Source organism: Leuresthes tenuis, unplaced genomic scaffold (genome assembly GCF_036924035.1).
Source record: "Leuresthes tenuis unplaced genomic scaffold, fLeuTen1.0.hap1 SCAF_11, whole genome shotgun sequence".
Taxonomy (NCBI): domain Eukaryota; kingdom Metazoa; phylum Chordata; class Actinopteri; order Atheriniformes; family Atherinopsidae; genus Leuresthes; species Leuresthes tenuis.
Genome location: NW_027325365.1, coordinates 13,166,187 through 13,193,617, shown reverse-complemented (window position 1 = coordinate 13,193,617; position 27,431 = coordinate 13,166,187). Strand labels below are relative to the sequence as shown.

Below are 27,431 nucleotides of genomic sequence, written 5' to 3'. Positions count from 1 at the left end.
TCCTCCGTTAAGTTTCGCATGACTTGGATTAATTCTCAGAAGAGATGAGATACACTGTTATCAGTCTGATCTATGGGATCTGTCCATGCTTTTATTCCAACCTCCTCTTGTGGCTTTGACCCCAAGTGCTCTACTGTTTTAGTTTCTTCAGTATAATCCAGTTCTATATCCCCAGTGGTACTCACTGGACTAAAGTCAACACCTGAGCTTTACCTTCATCCATCCGCTGAGCAATAAATTAAGTATGTCTGGTAATTAACATGCTTCTTCAAAGATGTCACACTACTTGAGGGATCCTTCTGAAGGTGGAGTTGTAATGTCTTTGTTATAACTGAGATGTTGGCTGAGTTTCAGGTCACAGCTCTATGCGAGCCAGTCGGTTTCTTCCCAAAGCACCAAACTGGGTAACCCAAGTCTTTATAGACCTCGCTTTGTATATTGTTTTTTTGGAGCAGGAAAGGGCCTTCCCCAAACTGTTTCCACAAAGTTTAAAGCACACAATTGTCTAAAATGTCATTGTACGCTGTAGGTGAACTCCTCCTACACATGGTGGTCAGTTTGCTGGTTGCGAGTCACACTACTGAGCCAGTGAAACCAACTGTGTGATGTGTTCATACGTTTCTCTGAAGAAGGATTAGTGTGACCACTGCCTGTGCTTTCAGACTAAAAATAGTAATACAAAAAGACCTTTGTTGAAAGCTGAGGGCAGTGAGAGTTTAAAAGACACTGGCCTTAAGGATGCTGTCAAATTGCATCATGGGAAATGTTGACTCCAGTGTTTTTGCTCTGCCACCTCTGCTTAACACATGGTGGCAGCTTCTCAAACTGTCTCCCTTACAGTTGTTATGTTGTAGTGTAGATGAACTGGCCAAAACCTTGGGCAACCACTGATGAAGAATACATAAACATATCCACATTATAGTGTCCACGTCCCTTTGGTTAAAGTGTTTATGTGTAGAAGTAACGCTCCTCTAAGTCTCTGACCTTTAGGTTTGAGTCTGTCATTCAAACAAGGCTGATTGATTTACTTTAATGGGCAAAAGTTGGAGATGGTTCCTGAACATGGCCTCCAGCCAAACTTCAAGGGTGAATAAAATTCTGGTTTTTACTCTTCTGTTCCCTGCATCTGGATATTAAAGTCACCTTGGTGACTAACTTGACTAAACCAACAGATAGGGTGCTTCTCAAAGTCAAAGAAGTGTCCTTAACAGCGATCTTACATCACACCACATCATAAAATCTCTCCAAAGGACAGTTCTGATGTCAAGGACCTTTTGAAGGATTTTCATTTGGTTAAGCTTCAAAGATGCTTCAATGTATCGTCTGTGTTCTCAAAGCTCCAATAATCATTTGTGCACATCAAAGATGGTGCAGAAGGAACGATGGATCGAGGCTGGAGCCGTACCCATTTAAATCTTTTGCTTGTTTTTCACAGTAGTTGTTTCTCACTTCATAACGTTTTCTATCAAAGGACAGCAAAGTATAAATTGCCAGTATAAATGACTGTTAGGTAGCCAGCTAAGAGCTACAAGCTATTAAAAACTGTCAGTTTTTCCGTTGTTGTTTGTGCTGAACTGAACTGACGGTGGGACTGTTAATGTGACAATGCCCACATGTTAGGACTGTTCCAGTGTGTGTTTTCGAAAGCAAGGCGGGACTTTTTCCTAGCCCAAGAAGGGCCCAACTTGGAGGTATTAATCCTACCAAGGAAGCATCCTTGACTTTGAGAAACACCCAAAGAACCATCTGGGAAGGCCTCTAGAAACCATAAGGAAAAGGGCACACACTTTAAAAAAAAAACACTCAAAGGTGATTGGATGTTGCAACTGCTTATGACCAAAACAAGCAAACCTTAACCAATCTGATCGACATGGCTGTACATGCAGAACCAGAACCAGAACCAGTCAAAGGAGAGAAGCCACATATGTGTGCTGTTAGCATTGTGCTAACAGCACACATATGCTGACTGGTCAAAATGCATCTGTTTAGTCTATAAATACCTTAGAGCCTGCCAAGATGAACTCAAATTAAGTTGCTTCACAAAGTAACTCAAACTCTGTGAGAAGAGGGGTCAACCCCTGACGGCCATTAGAAAGCATGCAGGTTTAAGTTGCTTCTGTGTTTCAGAGTCAAATGTAGTCTATCACATGAACAGGAAAAATGACTACAGAAGGCAAAATGTTGACATTGAAATCTGACTCTGGTTTTAAGACTTAAATATTTGTGAACCTGTTCTCAACTGTTGACACGCACAAACGTGTAAAAAGGTCTCTTCCCACTCGTTCAGCGAAGGACTAATGCTGCAGGCTGCCTGCCTCAGAAGTCAGAACTCGGAGCGGGGCTGATGTAACAGCCGTGTTGACCACGTTCCAGTTTCAAGTCAGAAAAGAAACGTTTACTCACTGACCAGAGTAGCTGTTAATAATAACACGTTATGCTGTAATTTGCATATGCAAACACTCAAGGTAGAGATGAAAGATTACTGTGACTGATTTAATGAAACACTAACTAACTGAGGCCCTAATAAACAGCTTTTTACTGTAGCTCAAATCCATATTTTATGGACCAGGCAGCCATGTTTGATTTTTAGGGTGGGACTGATGGGGTTTCTTTGACTTTTCAAAAAATGCCAAAATCCAACTACAGAACATGTCCCAGTATAAAGTTAGTGCTGGGAACACAGACCTTCAAGTTCAAATGGAGCACCGATCAACTACAAACCTTACGGATACCATTAACCGCTGGTGTACATTATATTCTTTTTGCATAATTCTGTACCACTTTGAAGCCCCACTGATGATATTCCTGATTGTTCTGTGTTGTTGTTTTTATGTGGTTCGGTGCTTCAGTTTTGTCTGGGCTTTTGTCTCTTCGTGGCTATTCGCTAGCTCATTTTGTGGCACATTTGAGTCATTTTCTGTTTCACATCTCCTGAGTCACATTTGGGACACTTGGCCTCTCATTTTGATAATTCTTCAGGACCTTATAGCTATTGTATGGCTCTCTACTAATTTTTGTATCTGCATAAGGTTGCTTTGTGTCATTTGGTCTTTCATTTGGCCATCAGACCTCTTTTACATCTATTTAGTGAAATGACATACCAGTGTGGCTGTTTTGTGCCTCTTTCCTGGATATAGATCTAGGATTAGAGTACAGGTCCCGAACCTAGTGGGGCCTGCCCAACAATAAACATATGGATAGAAAAGCACAGTCAGCGCTAAACGTCCACCAAGCAGCGCAGACACGACTATATTCTCTCCAGACGAACGTCCTAAGAACTGGTATAAAGTTGGCAGTCTGACTATCTCAGCCTTGGCCTGTTTTCGTCTCCCTGCGCTGTTGTTTGCAGATGTTCATTAGCATTTAGATATACCCCTCAGGCAGCACAGCTCCGCCTCCTGCGCTTTGATTGGGCACACTGTTACTGGAGCTGTCAGCTTTGCTCTGGGAAGCTTTTCTTTCCTCTCAGTCCAGTCTATAGCTTCGGAGAAGCCGACTGCGGCCACCGAGAGACGCGCTGCCTTTGTTAGCAAGCACCAAGAAAGACTCCAGACGCATCCATGCAATACCGCACTTTTTTTGGAAAATGATCATCTGTACGAATAAAATGGAGTACCCCTTAAGATCGCAGTGCCAGCGAGTCCAGAAACAGGTAGGCTATAATTATGACATTGCCCATGGCGTAAAATATTTGGCCAAGTCAAGTTTGAACAAAATGAAGCTAGGTGCTAACTGAGTAGCGAGAACCGTTCATTCATTTGATGACAATATCTAAGAAATAGCTCCTCTCTTAACCGGCGCTCACAGGCAGCTTCGCTATCATTTTAAGCTTTAAATGGCCCATGATAGCTGTTATCAGCTAAGACTCATTGTGGGCAACTTAGCTTTGTCATATTTTTAGTTTGTAAACTTTTTAACGGAGTGGGACCAGAAACGTCACTGGATGAGTTAGCTAGCGTTAGCAAAGGAAAAAAAGCCGCAACAAACTTCTAACAGAACTTGTTAATTCTTCCGACGGTTCGCGAAACAATCGTCCCAGATATAAATCTAAACTGAAATGCCAAGATAAGGTTTTTGTGGCGCAATTCAGGGTGAGGAACTGCTGCCCTTGCTCTCCATCCAGACGCAGATTGCGGTTTCCATCTCCAGCCGTCACAGTGTCACGTAAAGCTCGCAACGGTTCGTCAGCTCTCGGTCGCTCCGGAGCTGAAGCTAAAAACGGCCGTTTAATAAAATAAACGGTCGTTTATTAAAGAAAACGGCTGTTTATTAAAGAAAACGGCCCTGGCTCGTGGACACTCGCGTCGATGTTTCTGCACCAAGAGTGTAACGACTGCTCTCGCCTTTGTTGTTTCACCTGGGCTGATTTGAGTATCTCGTTTTAATGTGCGGTGAAATTTTGACTTTTGTCTTGCTGAAAATGGACGGAATGCGTGCGGTAACGGCCCGACCGTTGCGGTGTGTGGAGGAAGCTGCAGGTGAGGATGACATCATCCGAGGATTTGGGAGGAAAGTGTGTCAGTTTGCTGTGAAGTAATGCAGTGCCAATGTAAGGGCTCAGAGTTAAAATATGAGAACACAACACTGCAAATGTGCTTAATCTGCCAGGACAGGCCGGGCTTGTGTCGGTTTCACTGCAGCTTGCTGCTTCTCTTAAGTCTGGGATTCTTATTGTGGTGTTTTTTTTTTTTTGTTTTTTTCTTTGGTTGAACTGGACTGCCAATCAAAGTTGTTTTTCTCGTTAACTGTTGTGTTTTCAACTTGCAACAGAAAGGGGGCGCCATCCCGAGTGCGGTCTTTAAAAAAAAAAAAAGAAAAGAAAAAAGACATGTTTGCTGCAGATTAGAGTCCAGAAATGGAACAAAACAGGCAGGAGTGTGAGCAGAAGCTTGCTCTCGTTTCAAGTCCAGTGCGTCCTGCTGCTCTCTGTTTGCTGTTATTAATTCAAAGGATGATAACTAGCTGAATAAAAGCTGTTTGTTCAAACAGACTCATATAAACTTGGCATGTATTCTACTGTGTTCTGATTGCCACATGCCTCCCTTTCTTGCTGCTGAATAATATCAGCAATAAATGTGCCTGTTATCAGTGAAAGTCTTTTTGACCCTGCGTCCCGTCCTTGCTCTACCTGCCTACCCTGTTTACAGACAGATCCAATCACTCATCTGCTGTGTGCAGGCTTGTGTTTGTCCCTTTTCTTTTTTCCATGCTGCAGCACAGCGTTTGGTTTGTCCTGGTGGTGGTTGTATGTGCAGCTCCTGTCCCTCCCCACTCTTGCCCTCTCCCAACCGCTCGGGGCTGCAGCTGGTTTGTTTTGCATTACTCCTTGAGTTCAGGTTGCAGGGCCAAAATCGTCCCTGGCTGCTTGTTTCCGGTGATGAAGGTGGGGGCGGGAGGTTAATGGACAGCAGCGCATGATAAGGACAGACCCCATCCCGGCCCAGTTGGAATTCAGATTGAATGTCCTTCTCCTGTATCTGCAGCAGCCCCCTCCTGCAGCCCACCACACATGTTACACGCTACACAAACCCATATTCGCCCTACGTCTGGCATCGTTTTTCCACTCCTTTGTGTGTCATCTTAGACCCGAGCTCTGCTTGGTGTAAGTGTTTGTACAGTGCTGCTGCGTTGTCCGCCAGCTATCAAAGCTTTTCTTTGTCTCCATTTACCTTTCCTCCCCTCGGTGACGTCACCCCTGTTTTTCATTTCATCCCTGCCTCATACCACTCTCTGATCAATATACAAATGACCTCTCTGGTGTTGAGCAGGGAGACCTCTTTTTACGCGTCTTTTCCCTTCAGGCATCGACGATCTACACCTGTGACTTTTTGCTCACGCCAGGCAGCTTCGCGAGAACTCATTTTTGACAAACATTTTGCATGCAAGCCCCCAGTTTGAACGCGTCTTGCGACTGAAACACAGCGACACTGTCCTGCTTTTGTCACCCTCAGACTTGTTTTTGATTAGTTTCAAAACTGGTTCCTTGCCGGGTGCATTTGTAAGGACAGCTGATAGATTTATGTGCCTATATGTCAAAGCCAAAATGTGCTTTGTAATGCTCAGCCGTCGAGATGAGGTGTTTCTCGTTGCTTAATAAATCCACCCACACATGTTTGTTACCAGTCTTTTTTTCTCTCTCTCTCTCTTCTTTTCATGTGGGTGGATAATAAAGTGCATTGCCTTGTCAAAAGTACTGCTGTGTGCAGCCTGTGTGGAAGATTAATAAACATTATTCTGGGTGCCTGAACACAGCTTTGATAAAGGAGCCTTTTTCTATATTAATCTCGAATATCGACCGGTTTTCATGGTTCTTGAAGCACAGCTGGATGGATCGCTTTAATTACAGAAGTTTGAAACTTGGATTGCTTCTGTAAAGCGAAATAAAAGAAATGTGTAATCGAAGCTGGTTTCATCGTTTGATCTGAGAAGAAGAGCCCAGAGCTGTAGGTTGAGCTGGACTCTTCCTTTTGTCATTGTGTTGGCAGCAGATTCTGTTGGCTGTGTAGGATGTGTGATTTCCTGCTTCGTCGATGCTCACATCGACAGGAGTTCCTGTTTCAGTTTGACTTTTCTATAGACTTTGTCCAGACATGTTCGAAATTACACAAAATACCAATTTCCTCTTACTGCGTGATGCCACTGACTGCAAATCCCATCTCGTCCTCCGTACAACAGTAAGTTTTTATCACTTTATTACACAGTTTTTCCAGCTAATGATGGCTGAAACTGTGACAGTTAAAGGGCCGTTTGAGCTTTTCGACTCCTCGTTTTAACACCTCTTCTGGTGTTTTGGGTTTTCTTCCTGATGAGGACTTGGTGACACTTTGTTTGCCACCTTCCTGGGGAGTACTTTTAAAGATGCTGTTTGTTGGCCTGTATGGGTAAAGGGTTCACAATTCAGTGCACATATTTGTCATTTTTGCTTTAACCTGTCTAACAACAGTTGCAGCCTTTTGTTGAGATATTTCTACCTCTTTTACTAGAACCGAGGTTTTGTCGTGGCAGCATTGGAAGCAACAGGCAACCTTTAATATCTGACATTCCTTACACGTCTGGAAATGCCACAAAGCCAAAGATGATTACAGTTGCTATTGTTTCCACTAGTTTATCCCGCTATCTTTTCAGCATTTAGATATCCTGTGGCGTAAATGCAGCTCGGTCAGAAATGTGTGATAATCATATTTTAAAAACTCTACGTGAGCGGATTATTGTTGTTTTTCTGTATTTAACGAAAACACACGTGTTTATCTGTCTGTTTTCTGTCTGAGTTGCGCACGAATCCTTCGCACTGACTTGGAATTATGATCAGTCGCTTTTTCTACCTTGGAAGGCTGGAAAGAATTTTTTTTGCCTCCCTATGTTTAAGACCTTGAGAAATTGCACTCTAGGCATGTTTTCTGAATAGTCAAGGCCTCTGAAATGCAGGTTGGTGCAACACTGTTCCTTTCAGCGATCAAGCCAGTTAGTGCTTGATGGAGCAGTAACCTAGATTCTGCCGCTCGGCATACTAATCAGTAGCTCTTGTGTTTGGAGAGATCCTTGAGTGAATGTGCTCTTGTAGGTCTTTGATTGGCAGGCACCTGTGCACTCCACATTCCCTCCACCCTATTTCTTCAGTGCGTTGACAGGCTGGGGAAGGTCAGCGTCTGCGTTTGGGCGTGTTTCATTCAGGGCCAGCTCTCCTCGTCTTTAGCTGTGAGATTGGGGAGACGTAGATGATTGAGGTTGATTTGTTAAATGTGTACGGTGCGAACGGGCCTGTCACGACCTGAGCATTGATTCTATATAGGTCAAGAGGTGGAGCTTCTTACAGGATCAGGCGGAAACCTTCATCCACTGCAGAGTAAAGTGAAATACCACATGGAGTTTTCAGCCAGATAAACATGACGCTGAAAGCCAAAGAGTCTTACAGCCCCTTGAATTAAATCACTGTCACAGCTTACTACTTCTGTCTGTGACACAAATGTTGGTGTCTGACCGGACTGTAATAATCCTAGACAGCAGTTTGTGCTGTCAAAAGCAGAAGTCTTTGGCAACATTTGTACATTTCAGGCTGCAGCAGAGCGTTTGGTTTTGATCAGCGCTGTGCGCTCGGGTTTCACGTGCAAAGGAACCAAGTCCCCGTTCGTGGCCGAGCTCCCGGACACCTTTTCCTTGAGGCCATTGTGTGATGGCGAGAGGGCTAATAAATGGCTGTGCCAGTGAGGGCAGGCCAGCTTCCCTCTCCACATGGGTCTGTTTCTCTTGGCCGCGGGCTGCTCAGCCAAGTCGCTCCCATGTTTGTGTGTTTGGCTTCATCCATTTCTTTGCTGCTGCTCCACTTCCCTCTTCAAGGCCTCCCTGAGCTCAACTTTCACATGTGCTTGCTCACATCTTGTAAATCCCCTTTTCGGAGTGAAATTTTAGGTGCTTCTTTCTCTCCTGGTTTCAGTTGTGTATTATTTTTTGTTTACTGCATCCACTTTTTCTTCAAATGAAAAACGCATAATTCAGCGTCTTGTCTCCATTTCATAATCATTTAGCGGACTCGTGTGAAGCGTTCGACAGAGTTGCTCCCACCCCGACTTGTTGTCTTTGTGTCTGCTGAGATGCTGTTTGCTTGTTGTATTTGGAGGGGAAAAAAAAAAAAAATAATGTCAGGAATGCGCTCGCTTGCCAGTGGCGCCGGCAAACACGGCATCGCAGCTGCTCTTCCTCCAAGACGGCCTCTCCTTCCGCTGATTTAAGGTGTGGAACATGACTCCAGTCCAAAACACAGTCTGAGCCCATCATCACATGGTGTGGGACTCTGAAGTCCAACTTTATCTCGAGCCAAGAATCTTTGGCCACAAAATGAAACCTCGTAAATACTCCCAAGGAAAGTCAGCCATGCATTGCTGGTTTTATGTCCATTTCATTTGCTTTCGCAGGAGCATTTATCTGTGTGATCCGTATTAGTAATATCCAAAGTTACAGAGTTCACTATGACAAATGCAGCAGGCGATGAACAGCTGGAACCTGTATTCTTTAGGGATTTTTGTTTGAAATATGTCCAAAACGTTGAACAGATGGTAAAAAAAAGTAGGTTAGTAACTGCTTCCTCATCATCAGACACACTAATGAATACGATGGGTGGGAGCGCGGCTCATTGTTTTAACTTCTCCCCTCAGACATCAACCCTGTCTCTCCTCTTTGTCCTGGTTTCTGTAGGTGATGGTGAACGGTGAGAGGGAGCGAGTGTCGTTGCTGTTCATGAAGGCTCTGGTCAGCAGGGGGAGCGTGGACGCCGTATCCCAGCAGATGGCGTCTCACCCCCAGTATCTGGAGAGCTTCCTGCGCACACAGCACTACATCCTGCACATGGACGGCCCCCTGCCGCTGCCATACCGCCATTATATCGCCATCATGGTCAGTGACGCGGTTCTGAAAGCAGCTCCCTGCACTGCATGAATCACCAGACATCGTGCCTGTATGACACAGAGTTGGTTAAACGTTTTTCGTTTTTCTCTTCCAGGCTGCAGCACGACATCACTGCAACTACCTGGTGTACCTGCACTCAGCGCAGTTTCTGAGGGTGGGCGGAGACCCTCTGTGGTTGCAGGGTTTGGAGGCGGCGCCCCCTCGCCTTCGCCTCCTTGACCACATCAACAAAGTTCTGGCCCATCAACCCTGGCTGACCGCCTGCTCTCACATCCAGGTATGAGGATGAAAACCTGAGCTGAAACGCTCACAGCAGCAGGCACAGAAACCGTAAAAAGACACAAAAAAAGGGGGGAAACGCAGAAATGTTTGTCTTTTTTATTTATTATTACAGCATTATTGTAGTTTCCTGAGACGATAGCAGCGTGTCTTTGTGTCTGTGTTCCCTGCAGAAGCTGCTGAAGGCGGGCGAGCAGTGCTGGTCGCTGGCGGAGCTGGTGCAGGCCGTGGTGATCCTGGCCCACTGCCACTCCCTCTGTAGCTTTGTCTTTGGATGCGAAACAGACTCAGACTTTGTCCCTTTCTCCAAATCTCCTAACGGTACCCCGCCAAGCCTTTGCGCTTTTGATGCTGCCAACGGCAACACTGACGTGTCTCCGTCGCTCGCCACTCCCCCCGAACATATAACACGACGACGGGTAAACAAATGTCTTTTTTTTCCCTCTTCTTATTCTTTTTTTCTGTTGAATAAAAGCTACAAAGAATTGCAGAGCGAATATGTCTTATACAAGTATTTCTTTCATGTTGTCAAGTATCTTTTTTTTTTTTAATGATGCATAAATATGGATTTATCTTCTCTCCATGCATAGATTTAGTAAACAAAGGTTTTACAGGGAAGCTACAGCTCGTGCTCAATCTATGATTAATCGAATAATCTTTGTAAAATGTTACATTTTACTTTTCCAAACTAAATCATATGATATTTGATCTTGTGAAAAGTGATCTTGAGACGTCCCAACATGTGACAGCAAGCAAAGTTGATTACTAGTTTAGTCATTTCAATTCGATTTAAGTATTTCCGGCGCTTGTAAAAGTTATTTAAGTAAGAACTAAAATGGTTCATGTGATCCCTTGCTTAATTGATCAAAACATAACTGTTTAGTGTGAAAGTATGAGGTTTTCAGCCTCGGCTCGCTGTCTGATTTGGCATCGCATAGATTTATTGTAAATGGTAAAAGGAGATGGTTATTTGTTCTCATGTTGCATGCACTATTAGATTACTCCTCGTCATGGGAGCAGCTGCCGTGTTTTCCTTGTAATGGGCATAAAGGTCCTTTCGGCCTGGCCCTCACATCGACCTCTTTTTGTGTCCAACAGTCTTTGGACTCCGGTTGTGACATGGTGGGTCTAAAGGAGAGGATCCAGAAATCCCAGGAGGAGTGTGAGAAGAGAGAAGAGCGCTTTCTGCAGACACAGACACTCCAGCAAACAGGTGACCCGCTGGAGCAGACGCACTGAAGAAGACCATGTTTACACTCGCTTCTGATGGTTATCTTGAGTGTGAAATTTAGGTCACATGGTGTGAAACTTGAGCAATTACCGCTCATCAGCCACACTTGGTAACGCACTCTGCTCCTCTTCTCCGCCTCCTCTGCTGTCATCATCTCTTTTTTTAGACGTGGAAGACGAGGAGGAGATGATGTGCTCCGCAGATCCGTCGCGCTTTATCACAGACCCTGACTTTTGCTATCAGGAGTTCGCCCGCAGGGACGAGGACCACTTCCAAGTGTTGAGAGTTCAGGTGAGGATGCTACATTTGTACATGTGTTGGTAGACAAATATGCAGCCTGGTGATATACGTGACCTGTAATGTACCACAGGTCAGAGCTCGTTAATTAATGATGTAATTGGCATTATTTTAGATTGGCTGAAGAAGCATGTGAGAGAAAACAAGTGTGTTTGGACGTCATATAGTTAAATAAGATATAGTATGAAAATCTGTCTAATAAAACCAATATATATATATATATATATATATATGAACTGTCTGATGCATTAAGGCTCACGTCTCATTAACAATGCCTTAAAATGACGATGTTAGTGGGTCAGTACTGCTTAAAGCACAGCAATGATGAAGATTACAGGAAAACGCTAAAGTATGACAAGACACCATTTTTCAAACATGGATTTAACATCGTCACATCTGCGTCGAACAGATGTTTGAGCTTTCTCCGCTGCAGAACGTCTGTGTAGCAACACAGTCCTCGGTGTGTCCAACAGTCTGCTTTGCAACACTATGTGGCAACAACCCTCTCTGTGTCACAGTTTGAGGCAGAAGTGACGCTCTGTAAATACCCAACGTACAGCCCTCACCTTTGAGTTGTTACAAATGGTGGAAAATGAGCTTTTCTTGTGGCCCCTTTCTGAGGAAATGTAAACTTACGCTTGAAAGCTGCTCATAAGTGCTTCATTCAACCCATTCAAAAACACAGAAATGTCCCTTTTAAACTGGGGACACTTGGCAGACACACAGGGTGCATCGGAAGCCTGTGGTGGAGTTTCGTGGCACTAACTTGTTGCATTGGCTCTGCAGGACTATTCATGGGAAGACCACGGCTTCTCCTTAGTCAACAGGTTGTACTCGGACATCGGGCACCTCTTGGACGACAGATTCAGGAGCGTAACCACCCTCCCCTCATTGCACAGCCCCGACATGAAGAGGGCAATCTGGAATTACATCCACTGTGTGTTAGGAATACGGTGAGAAAACCACTTCATTACCTGCTCCTGAAAACAGTGGAACAGCCTCTTCTCTTCACACTAGACCTCTGCTTGTCATTGCTTTTAGTCGATACTTACTTTTGCCTTCGCTCACAGCTACGACGACTACGATTACGGAGAGGTGAACCAGCTGCTGGAGCGAGATCTGAAGTTGTACATCAAGGCGGTGGCTTGTTTTCCGGATGCCACAAAAACCCCAGTGTGTCCGCTGAGTTGGACTCCGCTTAAAACTACAGAAAGGGTAAGAGAGCGTCTGGTGACCCTCTTAAAGAATATGTTCCCGTACTTATTGGATTAAGACTGATGCCGTGGTCATGTCTGTGTGCTAAACGTGAAGAAGGCAAACTTAGCTTAGCACAAAGAGCGGAGACAGTGGAAAGCAGCTGGCTGGGCTCATAACCTCCTCGTCTTTTAGTTTTCACATAAATCAGTCAAGACGTAACACGTTGATGGTCAGAGCGAACCGAAGTTAAAGGTGTCGTCTGTCTTTTCTTCTTATTCTCAGTAACAAAGTGAACATTGGACATGTTTCCCCAACCGTAAGGAGCCGTTTTTGATCTGAATGTTTGTCTTTCCGCAGATACACATAAATCTACTAATCATGGAGGCCCGGCTGCAGGCGGAGCTGCTGTACGCGCTGAGAGCCATCACTCAGTACATGATTGCCTGAGTGCTCGGAGGGGCACAAAGTTGAAACTCTTTGCCGGTACAGAGAGACCCAGCGACACAACGGTGAAGACGTCTCAACTGCAGACGGTGACCACGGGGGACGAGGGCGGCACTTTTAGGGACACGGAGCTCAGATTTTCATAGCTGTGCCTCATGAATGTGCTTTTTCCTTCTCTCAGAAAAAATGTGTTTATACCGTTAGGTGTGTCCCCCCCCCCCCTGCATTTGGTCATTTGTGACGTCCTCTCAGAAAAGATCCTGGCTCTCAAAGGCTATGTGCAATTATTACTAGGTATTTTCATTTTTACCGGTTGTCTCGTGTTCCAGTTCAGACGGTGACAAACTGCTGGGACGCAGCAGCGTCTTACCAGTGGCCGACACTCCTTTTCATTTCGACAAGTCTCCTTTTGTATTAACTATGCTTTCCCAAAAAGAAAAAAGAAACCATTCTTTTGTACAAGTTGAATGAATGTTGATGGGAGACCAGGGCCTTTGCCTTGTCTTTGCTGTTGGACAATCCTTGTCAGTGTTGGAGGAGGACATCGAATGGACTGTGAACAAACACAGCTGTGACACTGCTGGAAGTTATCACATCACTATAGTTTCTTTTAATAAGCACTTTTTTAAACTTTATATATTTATAATGCAATGTAGCTCGTAAGTAGACATTGAGACAGAGTTGGTGGGTCCGACGCCGTTCTTCTTCACTGTATAACTTTTAGACTGTTGGTCCTCAAATTTTCAGACTTTTCTTTCATTTTCCACCCCAGATATCTGAGCGAAGGTACTCGATTTAAGATATTTCAGCGACTCGTGGTTCTTTTTCACTTTCGGTCCAGGGCTGGAGATGGAAGGACTTTAAAGATGTTTGTGAAACACAAAATTTGTACCTAAACTGATCTGAGGAGGTCACTGAGCTGTTTACTGCAGTGACGTTGAAGCTGAGCCATTCACAGGGTGTTTCTCTTTTCTTTTCTTCTTTTTTTTTTTTGGTTATTACAGAAATGCTCCAAAAAGAAAATAAGTAAATCAGAGTGAGAAGTCCTCCTTTGAGGGGAAATGAATACTAAGAATAGAATTGGATGTATGAAAAACGTCCAGAAGTAGATCTGCGCTGATTCATGCTCTGAGTTTTGTGTGAAAGCATTTATCTTCTGTGTGTACTGTATTAAGCTGATTATCAACACAACATACATGAGAGAATCTGCAGAAGCAGAAGTAGTTGTTAAGATATCTTCTTTCTTTCTTTTTCTTCTTTTTTTACAGTTTTGTAAACAATTGTTTTTAGTATTTTTGTCCTTTTTTTTCTTTTCCGGGTGTGACTGTAGGACCTGCTTGTCGTCCTGGAGTCTGGGTCGACGTAGAAGTTTGACAGACTGTAGAGTTAGAATTAGCGACTGTAGAACCTACTAAAGAAACAAGTGCATATCGACAAAAACGAAGCAAACTAAAGCGCTGTTAACACAGGTGCCTTCAGGCTAAGACTGGAGCGCTGCTCAAGTGGAGGGATGTTACCGCTGGAGGCTGAGCGTTGGGCTCCGGCAGCAGCTGGGAAACGCTCCCACCTGACAAATGTACAACTTGTGACTATTTCTGCATGAATGGGAGCTTGATATTTTTCTCCCAGTATCGGTCAGCATCGTTTCTGATGAGAGCTGCAGCTGCGAGCGCCACTGTTGTCTATCGGACACCTTCCACAAGCCCCAGCAACGAGAGCCTTCGACACAGATGGATGTTTAAGACAAACAAATGTTCTGCTTAAGCAGATTTTAAACAAAAACGGATGGTGATGATGAGAAAAAAAAAAAGTGCAAATGAAAAAAAAACACAAAAAAAAAAAAAAAAACGAGTAAAATAAGATAAAATAAATCTTTTTTTTTTTTTTTTGAAAATGTGAAAAAATGTTTTCTATAAAGATGCTCTATGAAAATAACTTCTGCCTCCTGGGTTGTTTTTTTCTATTCTCCTTTTACATAGAACTCTGTTTTTGCTCCATTTACCAAATTACACAAACCTTCCTATTACAACTGAATATACCCCAAAGAAAGCATTATTTTTTCCCCATCAGCCATCTTCGTTTCATTGCACAACATTTTCAGAAAGTAAGTTGCATATGACACATTTGCCCTGAAAGGATTGGCTGAAAAATTAAATGAAACTACAGGCTGAATAAGAAAAGATTTGTTTTCAATGATCAAAAACCTTATCAGTCCTTCCCTCCCATCTGTTGGGGGAGACGGTTGGAACAAGATGAGCTGAACACTCACCTGCTCGACCTGTTTGTCTTAATAACCTCTCCTTAGTTAGGAGGGTTGCAGTCGACGGGTGTCTACAGTAACAGTGATATCAAAGTTTAATGATGATACAGAATTTTATATGCATATTCAGACATTGATCTCTAATATTGAGACACTCTCATACTGCCATAAACAGATCCTCGTCAGATTGGTGTCTGGGGAGTTTAGAGGCCGGTTAAACACCTCAGACTCTCTATCCTCTGCATCTTCTGTGGTTTTTATGGGGCCCACTGCTGTCCTCCAGTTGGAAGCTACTACTGTAGGGGAGTGCTGTGGGTGGGTGGGTGGGTGGGGGTATGACTTGTCTTGAAAGAACCAGAATGCAGGTTTTCCCGGTGGATTATCACACAGCAGCAAGATGAGCAGTGTCACTCACTTCACCTTTGCTGTGGCTGACTGGTGTCTAATACATCAGGAGCTTCTTCTTTTCATATAACTTTGCACAGTTAGGATTAGAGTTAGGACCCCTTCATCAAAACACACAACAAAGATAGCACCACAGTCTGTGAATAAAACAACACTTTCACAGTTAGGTCCAAATGTCACGCGACAACAACCTTAAAACCGGCGCCAAACAGATCTAATGTCCTCAAACACTCTGCGGATCAACAGCGGCCTCTAGTGGCAGAGCTGCAGAAGTCTGCAGAGTCACAAAGACAAAGAGTCGGACTAAGTGGGTTAAACAGTTTATTCACTTGATTTCTGCTGTTCAGAACTGTTCGTCATCTGCGGCTGACTTTACAATGTGTAAAGAAAGGGGGGAAAAACGAGGGGGAGCAGAATGAGAGAAAAACTAACAGCATTATTAAAAATCACAAACATCAATTGGCTTATGCACAACTCATCGTCCCCCCCCCCCCTCTGTGAGGGAAACAAAACAGCCCATGTCGAATACTAAAATGCTGTCACAAAAAAAGAAAAGGGGAATTTTAAAATGCAAAACATACGGGAACTAACTGCTACTTTAAGACAGCTGAAGAAACAAATATCTACATAGTTGTGTTACATAAGGGGAGATATTAGAGAAGTTATAAGACCACACCTGACTGCTTCGAGGCAGCAACCGTAAACTAATGAAAAGCAGCCACTTCAGCTGTTAATAACAGGCCATCTGTTACCAAAAACAGGGGGGTTTGTTGCATATAAACCTAATATAATCATATCATGATTGAAAATGCAAAGTAAAACCATGCATATTTAAACAAGTTGGTCTTTTGTTTCCATATTAAAGTGGCCAAGTAATTACACATAATATAAAAAAGAGGGGTGGGGGGGACTTCTACGATAATAAAGATCTTTGTGCCACATCGAGAAAATTCAAAGGCCCTGATATGCACCTATTGCATCATGCTGTACTCCGGATACGTCACAGCTGACATCATCTAGCACCATTTGTGTGGGTGGGAGAAAAAAAAAAGGAGGGAGAGTGCTTTATACAAATCAGGGGCTAAAATATTCACACACACACACACACACACACACACACACTACAGTGAAATGATGAGTTTATATTGCAGGGATTGTTGTGTCTGATCACAAAAGAAACATACACAAAAGTTTAAGAGAGGGAAGATGACAAATGAAGTCTTGCTACAGAGTAACGTCATGCTCTAGTGTTTTAAATATTGGCAGTCAAAAACAAAACTAACAGAAAAAGGCTGGTGTTAATATACATGGCTGGACAGCTAGAGTACAATTCTCTTAAAAAACAAAAACAGAAGGGAAGTCTATTTTAAAATAAAACCCCTTTTTAAAGACAGAGGCGTCTCTGGGACAACAAATCAAAGACGCGGCGCGTTGCTTTCCAGTCCGCTGCCACACAGAAATTGTGCAAAAGAAACAGTTTCTGCTATTATCCGATTACATCTGTGCACAGCTGTTTTCCTGCTGCTTTTTCTTCTGAGAGGTAACGGTTGTATGAGTCTGGTTTTGAGATGAGAATCAGCGGCGCGCTGCCGCCCTTTTTTTTTGTGTGTGTTTTGTTATTTTTTTACCTTTTAAACTTGGAATCACAGAAAACTCAAGCACCGAGCAGGTGGCCGGGAAAATCTGTGCTAACATGGTCAAGTATTCACCTCATTCCAAGAAAAAAAATGATATCACAGGCATGTTTTTGCAAAGCTTATGTACACAGAGGATACTGTCAGGCCCAAGCGCTCCCTAAATGCCATGCAAATGCAAAAAAATTAGTGTTCCTTTGGTTATGTAAAAAAATCTACATGCATTTCATCCTTTACAAAAATAAAGTATAGAAAATTACCGTTAAAAATTATCTGAGAATGCTTCCTCCAATGTAAAAAAAAACATCACTTGGCATTAGTAATATATTTATATGTATCAATATCTGATTCATTATCTCCATCTAAATTGTATATTAAAACTATAATCAAATATATTCTTTTTTTTTGTACTTCTCACACAGTGAATTATGTCTTGAATGTTAGTACAGATTAAATTTGAAGCATCCGAATCCCCATCACCCCCCCCCCCCCACCACCCCCTCAGACAATTTATCAGGAAAATGTTAAAACAGCAAAAGCCTTCAAGAAGAGATTTTTTCAAATTTCCTTCAAGATTTCATTGACCTCTCCTGATAAGTCTGCGTAGCGTGCCGTCAAGTACATGTGCAACGTGTACGTTACCCCCCCCCTCTCTTTCTTTTACATATTACTCGCTCTCTTTTATGAAAAAGGGCACCCGCTCATCATGAGTGGGTGTGTTCTCATCGTTTGGGGTTCCTGTGTCACAGGGAACCTAAGTGCTTCCAAAATGCACAAAAAAAAAAACGGGAGAAGAAGAAGAAAAAAAAGAAAGACAATAAATCAGGCAGACCTTTTGACGCTGGAGGCCTTCTGCTGTCTTTGACAGCATAATACTCGGCCAAGCGGTCGCTTGTTAGCAGAAAAAAAGACAAATGTTTTACCCACGAATGCCCCGTGTTCAAATTTAAAATCACATTTCTTCATTTTGTTAAGTTTAACTGCAGGTCAGGGATTTTTCTTAAAGGGGAAATAACAAAAAAAAAACACTCTCTAACTGACATCTACCATAAACACACTGGATTGAAGTCAAAAATGCCAAAAACTGCAAATACAAACTCTCAAGTCATCGAATTCAAATGGAGAAACAAACTGTTGGTATAATTTAAAGGAAGTCCGGGCGAGTCAGACGTCTTATACCTCCAGTCGTCCAGTTTTTAATCTGTCGCCTGATCCTCAAAGTTCCTCCCGACTCCTCCATCTCCCTCCGGGGGGGGGGTGCAGCAGAGTACGTGCACATCCGTCAGTTGGTCAAACAGCGCTTAGCCTGGAACCTCACGCTGAGCAAAATCTGCTCAAAACTGGCCTTTTTCTCTCTTACAACACACAAAAAAAATAAAATAAAATAAAACACATCCTCAATACCAGCGCCAGCAAGATCTGGGGTACCGTATCCACCCTAAAGCTATTCTGGTGTGACATGACTGAAATGTAAACTCCCAGCACGGGGGGAGCAGATGATTTGTCTTTTCACTCCAAAAAAATATTATGTAGCTCGTAATGTGTCCTTTAAAAATAATCTGTTCGGATTACAAGAAAAACATGGCTAGCAGCCAAACTGTTGCTAAGTGTTTTTAAGTTAAAAAAAAAAGGGGGGGGGAGAAACCGTGTACAGTAGCCTGAATCACCTCCCTGTCCTCTGCATGTCTTGGCACGTGACATGTGTGAGGCCTGGATTCGCTGTTTAAAGTCCCAGAGAAACATTGCATTTTAGAAAAAAAAACAAAAAAAACAAGAAAAGTCATCTTCCACCAGCTGGGAGGAGGGATGCACCGGTTGTTCTGTCATTTTGTGAGGTTATGTTGATTGGAGATCAGCTCCTGTAAGACAAGATGATACACGGGTTAGGTGCCATCCAGATGATGGCGGCGATGCACCTGCGAGCTCGTTTAAACGCACGAGTCGCACGAGTACAACTGAAACGTATCTGTTCGAAAAGCAGAGTCACACATCTTTACCCAAAACATTCCATCTACGATGAAGCAAAACAGAGAGAAGAAGAGGAAGCCTGTCATAGCGGAGGCTGGAAGCTGGAAACATTTAAACTTATTTCACTTCAGTTATTCATCCTGTCACAATTTTTCCTTTGTGTCGCTGTGAACTAAATGTGTTTTTCTTAATCATTACACTGTGTGTGAGGTGGGGAACAGGCGCAGAAGGCGGTGTACCTGGCTAAGTCTGCGTGTTGAGCTGAAGAGTTAGCTGGGCACCCAGGTGTGAGCGGAGCCCTGTGTAGTGGCAGGCCCTGCGTAGCCTTGACCTCCAGGCGGTATAGGGTCAAAGTTGAAATCAATGCCATCCCCGTCCATGAGGTCACTGTTGATAATGTAGTCCACATCACAATCCAGGTTTTCGGTGAACATGTCTATGTCCAAGTCTGTGGGAAGCCGATCCTGACCAGTGAGGAAGCAGGACGGAGCTCCAAACTGACTCATCCCGGGCAGGCTTGTGCTGGGATTGGCCGCGGCAATGGGCCCTGCGTGATGAGAGCCCACAGCTGGCACGGTGGCGTGCTGGTCTTTGAGAGCGGAGAGCTGTGGCGGGTCCTGGGACATATTGGAGAGAATCATCCCCAAGCCCAACTGAGAGTGATGCTGGTGTTGCTGCTGCTGCTGGTGGTGGTGGTGAAGGTGGTGCTGCTGCTGCTGCATCTGAGGCTGCAGAGCCATCGGTGCCACAGTGTTCGGCTCCAGCCCTTTAGCCAGCAGCAGCTGGTTGGGTTTGGGCCTCACGCCCACTACAGATGAGCCCAAACCCATCTGGCTCACGCCTCCGGGACTGGGCATGAGGGAGTCCACCTGGGTCATCAAAACATCACTCGGAGGGGGGGAGTCGGAGGTGAGCAGCGCCTCCAGGCTGGATGGTACGTGGGGGCTGAAATGGCTGCCCCCACGAGAGCCGGAGCTCGACATGTGGTTGAACAGGGAGTTGCTGAAGGTTGCCGGCTCTTTGCTGCTCGGTCCGCACAGAGAGACGGAGGCCTGGGTCCCGGTGTGGGAGGGGGCCTGCGGGAGGCTGGGTGACTGCAGCTGATGGAAGGTGGGGAAGCTGGAGCCTCGTGGCAACAGGGTGGAGGCAGAGGGCAGTGGAGTGGGAGGTGCTGGTGGGGCTGTGCTGGGACTGGCCCCTCCCTGCTGCCCCGTCATCAAGGTGAGGTTGTCGATAAGATCCAGCTCCTCCATGAGGGTCTCAGTGAGGGTGGGGGTCATGCTGCTGGCGGCGTACCTCCCCAAAAGCCCGTCCTCAGGCAGGTTATCATCGTCCTCCTGGCCTGGGGCGATGGGGGACAGACGTCCGCTCAGGGTGCTGGCGTTGGAGCTTGTGCGAGGGCGGAAGGTAGTCCACATGTCAGAGTCATCCAGGCTGCCACGGGACGAGGGGCTGCTGCTGTTGACCCCCCATTTAGGAAACTGCTGGGACGAGTTAGGGCTGTCTGCGCCTGCTGCACCCGTGCTGCCATCACCCTGCAGCACCCCTCCAGCGCCGGTTGCTCCCGCCGCCTTCTTGGTCTGCTTGGCCCTCATGCGGCTCTTCAGCAGCTTGCTGCTGTTGTCCATGGAGGCGGCCCCGGCGGCGAGGAGCCTTTCCGGTCTTCCCTCCCTCTGGGTTGAGCATCCACCAGGAGCTCTTCCCTGTCGATTCATTGTGTACTCTCAAGAATTTGTTGTGGAGTGATAAATTGTGGCGAATTGAATTCTGAAAACCAAAAGAAACAAACATTTGAAGATGAAACACCAAAGTTAAATTATACAGCAGGTCGCTTTTTTTTTAGAATCCTGACAAGTAACTCTACCATCTTAACAACCTGTTACCAGCTGGGTAGTTGTGAGTCACAATATAGCAGCAGAGCCAGAAATATACAACTTTTTTTTTCTACATGCTTAATTCTGTGTATAATATTAATGTTTGCTATTGAAACTAAAAGAAAATGTGCATAGTAATAATAATGATGATGTGTATCAGTGTGAACATTAGTTATAATGCCTCCTCAGACACTTTAAGGAAGTTGTTTTAACATCTTAATCCTTATAATGTCACACATAACGTTTGAAATATTCTTGTTTCCATGGTGACCGTTAAAATGAGGCGCTCACCTTCCACCCAGCTGAGCTGTTGCTGTCTCCTTTATCTCTGAAGTAAGGCACTGTTTTCACCATCCACTCGTAGATCTGAGCCAGGGTCAGCCTCTTCTCCGGAGAGTTCTCGATGGCCTGGCTTATCAGATCAGCGTAGCTCTGGTTCCCCCACGCGTTACGTCTTGAAGATCCTTTGCGGGGCGTAGCGCTGGCTCCGCCCACGCCGGCCAGGACCCCGCCCTCGACCGCAGCCGCCGCTTTCTCGGGCTCGGACGTGATTTGCTGCGGCTCGGGCTTGTCCTCATCGGCGGGCGGGGTCCCGGCGGCGGACTCTGTGCCGTCCCCCCCCTCCTGTTTGACAACCGAAATGTCTGGCCTCGGGAGCGGCCACGTGCAGGAGCGGGGTCTGCTCTGCGGCTCGAAATCTGGGTCAATGGGGGGCATGGATGACTCCTCCATGGCGGTTTCTCTGAACTTCTTTAGACAAAGTTGTCGTTCTCTTAAAACATTTAAAAGTAACGTTTAAAAGTTGGTCCAACTACGATGCGCTTAAAACTTTCTAACACACGGACACAAAAACAATGCGCCTGAGCCACGGCGGGGGTGTCAACAGAGGGGCCTTGAAAAGAGACGCAATAATCTGGACACACCAATGGCCTCGGTTAATCCTCAGATTGGAGATTAGGGAACCCAAATAATCTCCTTAATAGTAACTATCATAAACCTTCCGATTTGTATAGAGCGAAGGAGGGCTGCGACGGGAGTCCCTTTGTTTGAATGAAATAAAAACAAAAGTGACGGAGTGGCAGTGAGCACCAAAACATCTGGATCTACAGAGGTTCTGGCTCATCTGGAAATTAATTAAAAAAATCTTGACTGCACACGAATACAAATGAATGCCATTCCTAATGATGAGCCCTCAATTAACATTTAATTAAAGGGTAAATGTGCGTTTTCAATGTCTCCTAAAATGAGCAAGGTAGTATTTTATGAATGAATCAAAATACGGAATAATTCCGTACCAAATTTGTCAACACGTCGGGTGTTTTACCGTAAAACTATGAAGTCTCGCGCGGGGATTAGCTGGCTACCGTTACAAAGGAGCTTCTGAGGCACTTGTAAACAAAAACAAGCTCCCCACAAATAACAAACCGAGCCAAGCCTTTCTTTAAAGCAGAAAAAAAAGTTATACACTAACCCCCATGCAGTCACAAACTCGAGTTATGAGTGAAAATGTCCGGCTGCTGACTGTCCGAGTAGCCGGTTTGTGCTGCCCCAAAGTATGGAAACAGTTAGGAGACGCTGGTGGCCGGCTGCTGAATAAACAAACTTTAAGAAAAGCGAAGAAGACAGACAAGGCGCTTCTTAACGACCGCTTTATAGTGTTTACGGTTCTAAAAAAAAAGTGAAGAGGATAGAAATGCAGTAAGTAAAGTCCGTGCCTCAGGTCTGCACGATCCGCCACATTACGGCCAGGCGCGTGTCACCATCTGCCATGTTTCTCCACACTCCTGCCGCGGCACACGATGCTCGAAGAAGCGCTTACAAAACCCTCTCGAGCGAAGCCCGGATCGTAGCCGATCTTCGCCCCGCGGGCTCGGTGAACGCACCTCTTCGCCTGTTCCCGGGTGCTGCGTGAAACTGGGTCGCTCAGAGGTCTGTCGGCTCCCACTCTCCTCACTTTAAAATCAGCACGATAGCCACCGTAACGTTAGCTGCTTAAGCTCCAGCTACTACAGAGTTTACAATCCGTGAAAAAGTCCGTGAAAAGCCTCAGATAACTTCCTCAAAGTTGACGTTTCTAATCAGGAACGACTTTTGTTAAACTTCCTGTCGTCGTGGCGGTCCAAAAATTCGCTTCTACACCCTCTTTTTGACTTGTTTTGCTTTGTTTTGTTTTGACTCGAGGCGAAGACTCCCTTCTGACGTCTGTTTACCACTGTCAGGCAACGCGGTCTGCGCCTGCGTAGAATGGAACTCTGGGAAACCGAGTCACTCATGTGACAGACAGAGCAGACGTAAACAGCGTCTCATGGTAGCAACATGTACCTGCATTATGTAACTGTTTATGAAAGAGTGCTAAGTACACTTAGTCCATTTAAAGTATTACTGGTTATTAAAGAGATAAGACTAGTCATCGACCCCAAGACTAAAAAATAGTTTGTTTTTATAAATATTTTTTAAATGTTTTTTTTTAACTAATGTGAACATACTACAGGGCTCAATGTGGGATGTGCAAAAAAAAAAAAATCCCCGTGTAAAATATGAATATAGATAAGGAAATATACAGAGCAATACTTGAAAGAATAGTTAAGTCAATAAAAAATGAAAGCACAAACACAGACAAATAAATTATTTTGTGTGAAACTGAATAAAAAAAAGAAAAAATTCAGTATCACAAAAATAAACACACATTTTTATGAAAATGCTAAGCATATTAAGAGATAAACAAACAAAGAGTGAAATTTTGTTCAGTATTTATTTTTCCATTCATTTCTCTTTGCATTTTTATATTTACTTTCCTATTCTTTCAGGGTCATATTTCTATGACTCTTCACGTCGTTTGACAATGCAAAGGGAAACATTTGATGAATAAATTTACTTCTGTATATTGCCCCAAATTTCAATTTATATATGACAAGAAACAACCAACTACTTGTGGGCTTGAGTTTTAAGTCATTGTAATCTGATTCACGGTGACTCTCTTTTCAAAAACAATGTTTGGTCTAACAACAGCATAGTAGACAGGTTCATTTTTAAAACTACAGCTGTAGTTGAATAATAAACATTTCGACAAAAGAAGATGATCCATAAATAGCTCAGGACTCTCCCTGGTTCGTATTATCTTTAAGTTTAGCAAATTCTTCTCGAAATAGCACGTCACTGGAAATTTTGTGCAATCTATTTTTTTCTTATTAGATTTTTACATTTGCTTTTGACTATGTTGACAGGAAGTGCAAAGTTCCCAGACAAGAGTGAGGATGTTTGAGGTCTTAACCACCAGCACACCAGATGCTCATTGCATAAGTAACGCGTACTCTGTGACCTTGGGGCCTTCTGGGCTTGCAGGTTATTTCCCTTGTTGGTAATCCAGTTTCACCCCAGTAGATCGACATGTTTTATAATTTAGTCATGGAAGTCCAGTCTTGACCTTGGGAACAGTATGTGTGACCACATAATCCTAGCTCTTAAAAGCTTTCAAATGCATCTCACAGCGTTCAGTAGGTCATCAGAGAGCCAGTTCTGGAGACGGTTAAAAATCCCTTAAAAAGCTAATAACTGGACAATTGGTTAAGGGATTATTTTATCATGTTGACGCACACACACAGTTTGACCGTAGTCACTTTTTTAAATCATAAAACACTTGAAAACTCTTACAGCTGACGTGTATCTTAAAACAGATTTAATGAAGTTTCTTATATAAAAAGAGTTGGCTTGAGATTTCATGACGATGCATGTATTTTGGTGAAAAAAAATCAAAGGTTTAAACTTGGCTTGGTTAATATTTTTTTCTTGTCACTGGAAAAACACCTGTTTTTCTGGGATGATAGAAAAATAGAAATAGAATAGAAATTACTTTATTTATCCCCCAGCGGTGGAAATTCAAAATGATACAGCCTTCAATGACCTGCTGTGTTGGTTGGGCCTTTGCATGTTAGAAGAGTAATGAACAGTATGTAAATTAGGAAGTGGTTGCTGTAGTTAACTCCACCATTTGTAACTAACACTAGATTGGTTAGACTGTTTGTGCTTTAACCTCTGCATACCTTTTGTCTGGTAATTCCATTTCGCTCTGAATACCTGTGTGTCTTCCTGCTCATTGTGATAAAAGGTAACACACCCGACCGAAACTGCACCTAATCTCCATTTTCAATGTTTGTTTTCAAACCTGCGCCGCTCCTCATTCGCTGAGTCATGACCGAAAAGAGCCCGGTGAGAGGTTTCCTGTGTAAAACGCCTCAGTGGCTCCAGGTGTCTGATTGCCAGGTGCAGAGCCAGTTTGCCTGTAGCTCTACTATTACTCATCTAACTGTACATGCTGTGGCATTGACACTCAGCACAAATACAGCAGAGCAGGACCCACCGCAGTTTTTTAGCTTTCTGATATGGTGATTAGCTTTTCCCTTCACAACTCACAAGCTGGATCAATGTAAGCATGGATGATTTACCCACTGAGTGCATGGAACTTATTCTTGGATAAACACGAGAGGCTTTTAGGATCATGATGAAATGCTGTGATCTATTTCAATCCACTTAAACACGCACTGCTGAGGTGCTAAATCAATTGTAATTCAGCTGTTTAAACTGACTTGATAGGGTTTAATACAAAAATCTGGAAGCAGCAAAGAGGACCTGGACCTGCAGATGAAAGGGGTCAGAAAAACTTTTCCTGCCCTGGTCTTATTTTATCCATATTTATTCAATTCACACGGTCCACTATGGTAGTCAGTAGCCTAAAATATAATCGCCTGGTTTATCAGGAAGCTTCACAGTTTTAAAAAGTTTGAAAGCAAATTGAACCTTTGGAATATTTTCTCTGAACGTCGTATATTTGCTAAAATGTTAATTGTGCTGATACAGTTTTTACTGGTTCCACTGATTTAAGTCCTTTTTATTCTTAAAGTGAAAACTGATGCAGTTGGATGCAGGTAACTTCTACATTTATTAGTCATACTGTTCAAATACCCCACGAAAGATACCCTCAGATCAATCAATGAGATATTTTACACAAGATGCTGTAAAAAACACTGAAGAAGTGAGTTGCACTGTTTTTGCACAGCACGCCCTCATCAGATCTGATGTTCCTACTCAGAGTTAACTTCCTATTAATTCTTAATTGTTTAAGAGCAACCTTCGTGACTCATGATATCACACACCTTTTTCGTATTAACTTTAAGTGAAGAGTAAGCCTTTAGTTAATTCTGCAAATACAAAATGTTACAGAGTATGATTAATAAAACAGAGTTGGGTGATTGTAATTTATCCTACAATCATCTGGGGCATGTTTTATTTTATTTGCATACACCTTGGATTTAACATGTAGGTAAATGAAAATATCTAACTATGAAGTTTAAAGAACTGTCCCAAGGTTTACAAGCCAGGATTGTGTAAAGACACAAAGGTTGGTGGGGATATAAGATAGTTAACTCATTCATACTGAAATGGAAGAAATTTTGAACCACCAGCAGACTTTACATGGCTGCTGAGCCAAAGTGGGTAATTGGGGACAAAAGGTCTCAGTCAGCCAGATAATCAACAAGCCATCGGCCCATTTTAATAAGATCCAGAGTTAATTTACGTAGATGGGAGAATCTTATGGAAAGACAACCATCAGTCCAGCGCTCCACCAATCGGGCCTGTGTGTTTTAGTGGAGAGAGGGAAGCTATTCTTCACTGAAAGGCACAAGACAGCTGGATGAGAATTTGACAAATGGCACCTGCACATCACCTCATGGATGGATGAATGGATGAGTGAGTTAGGTAGGTAAACAAACAAAATGTAACTGTAAGTGTAACTTAAGCCAATTGTAAAGTTAGGATTCAAAATTACAAACTGATATAAACAGATAATACAGGGCAGATGTTGCTATAAGTGGGAATCAACAGTGGAATTAGAATTGTGTGTTGTATTATTAGAGAAAAAAGAGAAAGAAAGAAAGAAAGAAAGAAAGAAAGAAAGAAAGAAAGAAAGAAAGAAAGAAAGAAAGAAAGAAAGAAAGAAAGAAAGAAAGAAAGAAAGAAAGAAAGAAAGAAAGAAAGAAAGAAAGAAAGAAAGAAAGAAAGAAAGAAAGAAAGAAAGAAAGAAAGAAAGAAAGAAAGAAAGAAAGAAAGAAAGAAAGAAAGAACCAACCTAAGATAGTTCCAACATTTCTGCCAAGAAAAATGGGAGAAACATCCACAGAAACAAGTGCCAGGATCTCAGGATCACTAATAAGACTTGAAGCTGCCCATTCTGCCTAGGAGTCTTTAAACAAATACCAAAATAAGAGTCTGAATACTTATGTAGAAGAAAATCAATTTTTTATTTTATTTTCCAGGAATAACTAGATACTAGTTATACCAATCAAACAATCTGTTTTAGCTGTGAGTCTGAAAACTTTTCAGTCAGCACTGAAACAGTGTTTTTATCTATTTAATCTTTTTCAGACCAATACTCTGGTCAAAAAGTA

General features: G+C 43.5%; 2 protein-coding genes across 3 annotated transcripts; one reads left to right on the top strand and one right to left on the bottom strand.

Moving 5' to 3' along the window:
• The first annotated feature begins 3,450 nt into the window (after positions 1-3,450).
• On the top strand, positions 3,451-14,600 carry sesn4 (sestrin 4). 2 transcript variants are annotated; one of them, XM_072395539.1, is made up of 9 exons: positions 3,451-3,652; positions 9,190-9,387; positions 9,494-9,676; positions 9,852-10,097; positions 10,777-10,891; positions 11,076-11,200; positions 11,993-12,159; positions 12,277-12,421; positions 12,761-14,600. In XM_072395539.1, exons 1-9 carry the CDS (start codon positions 3,587-3,589, stop codon positions 12,848-12,850), a joined length of 1,335 nt encoding a protein of 444 aa, XP_072251640.1. In that variant the 5' UTR covers positions 3,451-3,586; the 3' UTR covers positions 12,851-14,600. The 2 variants fall into 2 exon arrangements, with proteins under 2 accessions (XP_072251640.1, XP_072251641.1); XM_072395540.1 differs by lacking the exon at positions 3,451-3,652 and adding an exon at positions 4,280-4,478.
• Positions 14,601-15,816: 1,216 nt separating this feature from the next.
• Positions 15,817-23,222, bottom strand: foxo4 (forkhead box O4). Its single transcript, XM_072395538.1, is given in 4 exon segments — positions 15,817-19,005; positions 19,354-20,751; positions 20,753-20,881; positions 21,280-23,222. Coding segments are annotated over 3 exon segments (1,938 nt in total). The 5' UTR covers positions 21,721-23,222; the 3' UTR covers positions 15,817-19,005; positions 19,354-19,383.
• Positions 23,223-27,431: the final 4,209 nt, after the last annotated feature.

Bases quoted from the DNA above. Each gene is read 5' to 3' on its own strand.
- sesn4 (XM_072395539.1), top strand. From the start codon at position 3,587: ATGATCATCTGTACGAATAAAATGGAGTACCCCTTAAGATCGCAGTGC. The intron at 3,653-9,189 runs GTAGGCTATAAT...TGGTTTCTGTAG, and splicing joins GCCAGCGAGTCCAGAAACAG to GTGATGGTGAACGGTGAGAG. The intron at 10,098-10,776 runs GTAAACAAATGT...TGTGTCCAACAG, and splicing joins AACATATAACACGACGACGG to TCTTTGGACTCCGGTTGTGA.